Source organism: Vitis riparia, chromosome 17, assembly GCF_004353265.1.
Source record: "Vitis riparia cultivar Riparia Gloire de Montpellier isolate 1030 chromosome 17, EGFV_Vit.rip_1.0, whole genome shotgun sequence".
In the NCBI taxonomy this organism is placed as follows: Eukaryota; Viridiplantae; Streptophyta; class Magnoliopsida; order Vitales; family Vitaceae; genus Vitis; species Vitis riparia.
The window spans coordinates 15,589,686-15,596,579 of NC_048447.1; the positions used below are offsets into that span (position 1 = coordinate 15,589,686).

General features: G+C 35.5%; 2 protein-coding genes across 2 annotated transcripts; both read right to left on the reverse strand.

Moving 5' to 3' along the window:
- Positions 1–985: 985 nt before the first annotated feature.
- LOC117905165 (RNA-binding protein PNO1-like) lies at positions 986–5,217 on the reverse strand. The gene is made up of 2 exons (XM_034818090.1): positions 5,111–5,217; positions 986–2,086 (listed from the first exon to the last, which is right to left on the reverse strand). Exon 2 carries the CDS (start codon positions 2,059–2,061, stop codon positions 1,387–1,389), a length of 675 nt encoding a protein of 224 aa, XP_034673981.1. The 5' UTR covers positions 2,062–2,086; positions 5,111–5,217; the 3' UTR covers positions 986–1,386.
- Positions 5,218–5,735: 518 nt separating this feature from the next.
- Positions 5,736–6,682, reverse strand: LOC117905133 (mavicyanin-like). Its single transcript, XM_034818042.1, has 2 exons — positions 6,322–6,682; positions 5,736–6,206 (listed from the first exon to the last, which is right to left on the reverse strand). The coding sequence occupies exons 1-2, from the start codon at positions 6,506–6,508 to the stop codon at positions 5,860–5,862; spliced, it is 534 nt and encodes a 177-aa protein (XP_034673933.1). The 5' UTR covers positions 6,509–6,682; the 3' UTR covers positions 5,736–5,859.
- Between the last annotated feature and the right edge of the window lie 212 nt (positions 6,683–6,894).

Genomic DNA, 6,894 nt, shown 5'->3' on the forward strand with positions numbered 1-6,894 from the left:
TCACCAATGAGAAATATGAAATCATGTTGAAGAGAACAAGAAGTAAATAAATAAAAAGTTTTGTATCATAAGTATATATGATTAGAAAGAAGATATTAAATGGAAATTCATCTTTATGAAAATGAATTTTTATAAGAAAATCAATTATAGAAGTAATTAAAGTTGCATAATTAGTTTAATTTTTATTAATTAATTAAACTAATTAATATAAATTAAACTAAGAGTGGATGATTCTCTATTAAGTCTCTTTATTCTATCCTTGAGCTAAGAAGGATAGAGCCTTTTCCAACAAGTGTTGTGTGGCATGGATTCCTCCAAAGGTTAGCTTTTTTGCTTGGAAGGCAATGTGAGGGGGAGTTTTGACTTTAGACCAATTACAAAGGAGAAGGTAGTCTTTAGCAGTAAATGCTCCCTTTGTTATGTTCATGAGGAGTTGATTGATCAAATACTATATTGTGAAAAAACAAGATTGTTGTGTTGTGGGAGCTCTTGTTCTTCTTGCTCAAGGTGTTTTAGGTGTTCCACTCTACAGTTAAAAAAGACTTTGTTAGAATAGTATGCTCATTTATTGAAAAAAAAGTGTGGAAAACAACTCTCCTAGACAATTTGGAAAAAAAGAAATAGATCTTTTAAGAATGTGAAACTCTTTGTTCGAAAACTGAAATTTTTATTTTTGTAAGTTTATTATTTTAAACTAACTTGTTTATAGAACATTCATCTATGTCCTTAGTTGATTCCATTGATTGGTTGGAGTCAGATCGAGGAAGAGTATTTTTTATTTTCCCTATCCTTTTTTACGCTATTTGGTGGTCATTCGATACACAATGTGTACTTTAATGTGCCCCTTTTGACATCTTAATACTATTTGCTTTTACCTATATAAAAAAATATATTTTAATATCTAATATCTAACATGAAATAATAAGAATGGGATATATTTTTGAAAGTTTAAAATATTTTAATAAAAAAAAACAGACTAAATATATAAACTAAAATGAAGTACATTTGGTATTAATTTGCCAGAAAACTGTTGTTCAATTATACATTAGAGATGAAAGCTCAAGACTCGAGAAACTCCTATCCAATCCAAAATTAATTCAACCATGCCTATGCAAGACACGTGATGTTAACAAAAACATATAGTAAAAAGGCTTGAGAAAATCAAAGTCCTTAAAAGCAGATATCCACCTGCATCCAACCCCTGGAATACAAGCAGACACCTGAAAAATGAATGCGTTGAACAGCCAACTGCAGAAAATTTCCCCCTGAGCTCACTGCCTTTGATCTTAAAGCAAACTATCCAAAATTGATGACTCGATACAACAGCAAAAATGAAAGCACAAAACCTTTTTGCATGTCTACCAGTAACCAGCAAAAATGCAAAGCTCAAAACCTTTCTGCAAGTCTAGCAGTAACTGCTCTGAGTTTTGAATATACCTTTCCAGCAGGGGACCCTAAAATGAGGCTACAAAGAGAATCTCTTGCAATTTTAATGTTGGAAAAAGATCCTAATATGTGAATCTTGGTGTCCGCAATTACAATCCTCGTCCTTGTAGCATTCTCAATTGCAAACTTTGTTTTGCCTCCTTTACCAGACAGTCTTCCTATGGCACGAGACAGGTGCTCACCTCGAAGAGTTTTAACATCTTTGATCTCAAAAGATTCTACGTAAAGCTCATCCAGACGCAAGAGGGCAATGGCATCTACCACACCAAACCCTAGCATAAAAGCATGGACAAAATCAGTGCACTTCTGCAAGTTGCTAATGTCAGGAGTGTCTGCCCTGGTTTTCAATTCAACTTTGCGAGCTTTGAGATTCATTCGAATGTCTATTTTCATCTGCTCATATATTGGTGTATAGATTTCCATCCATGCTTTCTTCAGAGGAGTATATCGATGGGGTGGAACGGAGACCTTCCGAAACTGAACTCGGCCTTCAGATATCTCATGAGCCTTTAGAGGCTCAAACTTTGGCTTTGATGGAAAAGTCCCAGATGTGGGATTTGGTTCCGATAAAACATTTTCAACCTCCATGGAAGTGGCTGGTTCGTTGGATTGCATGGTGTGGTTCAGTTAAATGCTGGCTCTGAGGAAATATCAAAATAAATTTCAATTCATAATGTTTATATGTACACATAGATTATATTAAATGTCAAGAGGTGATGGTTCAGAGCAATAGGATCCATCGTAATGCAATAGCTGGATCGATCTTATACCATAAAATAGCCGTCAATAAGCATATTAAGACTCACAAGTTAAAAGTATATTTATGTCCACCCAATTATAATAATATGAACACCATCATCATCAAAGATATCATTTGATACTATTAAGTTCCCTTTCACAAAATAATAACAATAATAAAAATAGGTCATAGCATATTAAAGATCTTTTTAACCAAAAAGCACATATAAAACCATTATTTACAAAAAAATAAAAACAAAAATAAGAATAAAAGTCAAGTATTTAATTTAAACAGAGCATGACAAGTGATTTTGCTGTCTGTCTAAAATAAGGAAAGAAGTTTTAGGACTAAAAAACCAATTGAAATCAAACATGAGTTCGTCTGGGTTCCCCCTAATATAACACAAATAAATGTAAAGAAGTTTAGGTTCCATTTGATTAACAAAAACTGTAACATAAGGAGTAGAAAGGTGAAAAAATAACAATAATAAGACAGAATAAAAAGCAACCACAAGCTTAAAACCAATAAACTTCTCTTTCACTCTTTCTCCAACTTTCCTCCTTTTAAAAGACAATTTGGAGTTTCAATATGAACAAATTTCCTCCTAATTTCCTGTATATGTTATTTTTCTTCCTACTTTCAATTAAAACCAAAAAACAATAAGTGATATCCCTTCTCATTTCTAAGATCTAAATAGAGGAATAGAATCTACAATCATTTCCTAAGGGCAGTTATTCTATAAACAAGGTCCAGATCTACCCATTCATCATTCTCCCATGACACCACTTAATATCGATGTCACTCACCCACTGAACAGTGAAGGACACAAGTGGACATCACATGTGAGCTTCTTCAAAAGGCTAATCTCGGTTTCTTAAGTATGGCATAGCTCAAAGGAAGACTACCATCTCATTCAGAGATGAAAGCCTTGAATTTATTAAAGAAACAAAAAGGGAGGGCTAAACTAAAACTTCAAAACACTACCCAATAAAAAATTGATTATCTAGTTTAGTTCATAAACCTTATATTTATAGAGATTACATCTGTTTACCATTGTCTACCCGCTTTTCATGGGAATATAGGGTTACTGTCTTTCCCCATATTGCTTCACATGCAAAAAATAAAATGGAGAAGAAAGAAAGAAAGAAAAAAATAAAGGAAGAAAAAAAAAGGTTCTTAGGGGAGAACAAGACCTCTAGATTCCTTTGGCAGGGAAAAGTTCATTAATTGCAACACATAAGGAATTACAATAAGACCTAACCCAAAAGCTTTCCTTTATATCCTCTTTCCAAAATAAGTTGTCCATGCTTCCTTGCACTCTCACATAATGAATAAGCCCCACAATTGAATTGCCACCGCCCTTTCCCATCCTGAAGGTGCCTACTGAAATGCAAGGACCATTGGCTCTACTCTTCCCTCCCCATAAATCTGCTACAGTACCATTCTTGGAAAAAGGCAAACATGAAAAGCAAGGGGAAAGCCTCATTGAAAGGGCTTCCACTCACTCATCTGTCCAACCCCAATTTGATTCTCATACCATTTTTGACCTAAATAGTCATACAAAGACTTAAATCTTCTCATCTCTTCTAACGGCTTTCTATAAATTCACTCCAAAAGTCTCTCCCACCTCTAGAGTGCTCCACCACCTATCCATTTTCATATGTTTTCCTGGTGTGGTCTTCTTTTATAGACTATCGTGCTCATGAGCAAACCTCCACAACCATTTGCCTTACTCTAGCCTCATAATTCCTAATCCTCACAGTGCAAACAATCCTTCAGCAGACTAGATGCATTTTCCTTCTCTGAAGCTTTTTCAATCCGATCCTCACTTTCTTGGGTGTTGCAAATAGAGACATGAAATGTGTTGGAAGACTCAAGAAAGTAATCCCTTATAACTTATAAGGGTTATTCTTCCTCTTATACAATTATTGCTTCTTTCAAGAGGCCAGTCTCCTTTTAACTCTCTCCTCTACCAATTCCACACTGCTCAAGACTTATGAAACACTCCCAAAGGCAAACCAAGATAAAAGACAGGAGCATTCCAACCAAGCACCCAAATAAAGATGTCAATCTATCCATGGCCACCACCTCCTCCAGGATATAAAATAAAATAATATTCACCTAATCATCCAATATCTAGGTTAACTTGTGAGAATCTGACTTAACAAAATTAAGCCCCTATTTTTGGAGGTTGGAATGCACCCTGGTACTTGTATGATATAATCTCCAACATGAGTTAGGGGTTCTGCCAAACAGAAACCCAAGCAGGGTCTTCCTCGATTTAATGTCACATACATCTTCCACCTAAAATATTCGATGCAGAACATCCATGATTAAATAAGTTGTTTTCCATTAATTCTTTTCAGTTGTGCTCAAGGTGCAACCTAATTTAGGCATGCAATTTTACATAATCTAACAAGAAATTTTATATAAAAAGTTACATTACAAAATTAAGGCATACACTAACAGCAATTATATAGAATTTGCAATGCTAGACCTGTCATATATCACCCAGAAAAATTGCCAAATTAAAAATAAAAAATAAAAAACTAAAAAGAAGAAAAATCTTCCTATTTATAACTTCGAATTCCATCAAAGTTCAAATTTTTTGGAGAATGACTCCTTACTTCCGCAGGCTACATATATCTGTGAATAATAAAATCAACTCGAACTCAAACGCAGCGTTCTTTTTTTTTTTTTTTTTTTTTTGTGGTCTTCGTCCCTTGTATTGAAAAATTGAATAAAAACAGTACATGATTTAATCCCACTCCCATTTGAATGTAGCGGACATCATCAGGCTCGAGAATTGAGATAATTATTCCCAAAAAAAAAAAAAAAACAAAAACAAAAACAAAACAAAAAAACCTAAACAATCCTAACTCGTTTGGCTGTAAATCTGAAGATAAATATAGAGAGAGTGGTGACCTGCTTGGCTGTTTGAAGAGAAAGGAGAGAGATTTTCGGAAGCTGTTGTTCTTCTTCTTCTACTTCCTCAGAGACCACAGCTTCGCCAAAAACCCTAACCCTAGGGTTTACCACGGAACTTCAGTCTTATGTCTCTTCGCAAGTGTAATTTGACAAATTTGTCCCCCATCACGGGCTATAATACCCATTCGATATAAGGGGAAATTTAAACTTCAATTTTAGGAGTTTCCACAAATAATAATAATAATAATAATTTCAAAATATTTTTATTTTAGCCGGTTGATTTAGTTTATATTAACTCTTATTATAATAATAATAATAATTTAGTATCTGTCGAAAATGTATCATCAATTTATCTAGACACGACATGTATGCAATTTGACAAAAATTAGGAAAGTTTGATGAAATTTAATAGAGATAATTAATTTTTTTTATATTTATTATTTTTGTGGTATAAAAAATTATTTTTAAATTTGACAAAAATTGAAGTGTAATTAAAATTTATAAATTCTTATAACCGCAAATTGGATGTGGGAGAGAAAATGTGAGGTTAACGAAAATCAAAACATGGGCCCTGGGCCTCACAAACTGACAAACATCACAGAAAATAAGTAAAAATAAGGACTGAAAATCAGAAGGAGAAAGATTAATTAAAATTTCAGAATCAAATTAAGTCATTCTCATAATAGCAATAACTAATCTCACTGTCTTAATAATCACCCAACTAAAGGAAAGAAGCACCAAAACAATTAGAACAGAAGAACCCCAAAGAAAGAGATGATGAACAGCCCAACTGTTGAAGCAGAAATGGCAGCAGCCATGTCAACTGCACCACTGCTATGAGACGAATTCGACGAATTTGACGTCCCATTCTGTTTGGGGACCGGCGGGCTCGGCGGCTCCAAGACCTTGATGATCATCTTCTGCCCTCGCTCGCAGTGCCCTGCAACCCCACTGATGAAGTAAAACAAACCAGGACGATCCAGTGAGAAGATGGTATCGCCATTGTTGGAGAAAAGAATGGGATGGGCGGAATGGCACTTGTTGTACTCAGCTTCCGTCACTACCATTACTGAATCCTTCTCATACTTAAAATCTACGTCCATGAAAATTACCAGAAAGAAAAAAAGGAAAGCATCAGCAGCAGCTCAGAAAGTTAGACATGTATACTATGCCATGATGCAAAGAAATTAATGGAATGAGCTACTCACGAACGGTGTCGCCGACTTTGAACCGGTTATGGGATGCCCATTCATTGTACATTTGCTCTCCACTCTTTGATGATGGAAGAGCCCAGCCGTCGTCATCACCGACTAGGAACTCGACGGAGATGACAGGGAAGAAATGGAGGGAGAAGAAGAGGAATATGAGGAGAGAAGCTTTGGAGACGGAGGCCATTTGGGGAGCTATTTTTGCTGGGTTCAACTCTTTGGGAAGTGGTAGTAGCAGAATAAGAAGAAGAATAGAATGTGTAGGAGAGAATAATGGGGTTTGTTGGAATTAAAAGGGAGAGTTAGAGGATGGATGAAGGTTGTTGGAGAGAGAGAGGGAGAGAGGGGGAGAGAGAGAAGGAGAGAGGGAGATGAGGGAGAGGAATCTGAGGGGAGTGGGCATGGTTGGCGGTAACCGCTGAGGGATTGTAATCTTTGACTTGGTATTAACTGTTTTCCAAACTTTACTTTTGGGTTTGGGTTTGGGTATGGGTTTGGGTTGGCCCGTGTTTCAGGCCCACTCACAAGGGGTCCAGTAACTCAAATTTGATGTGGTTAAACTTCCCAAAATTC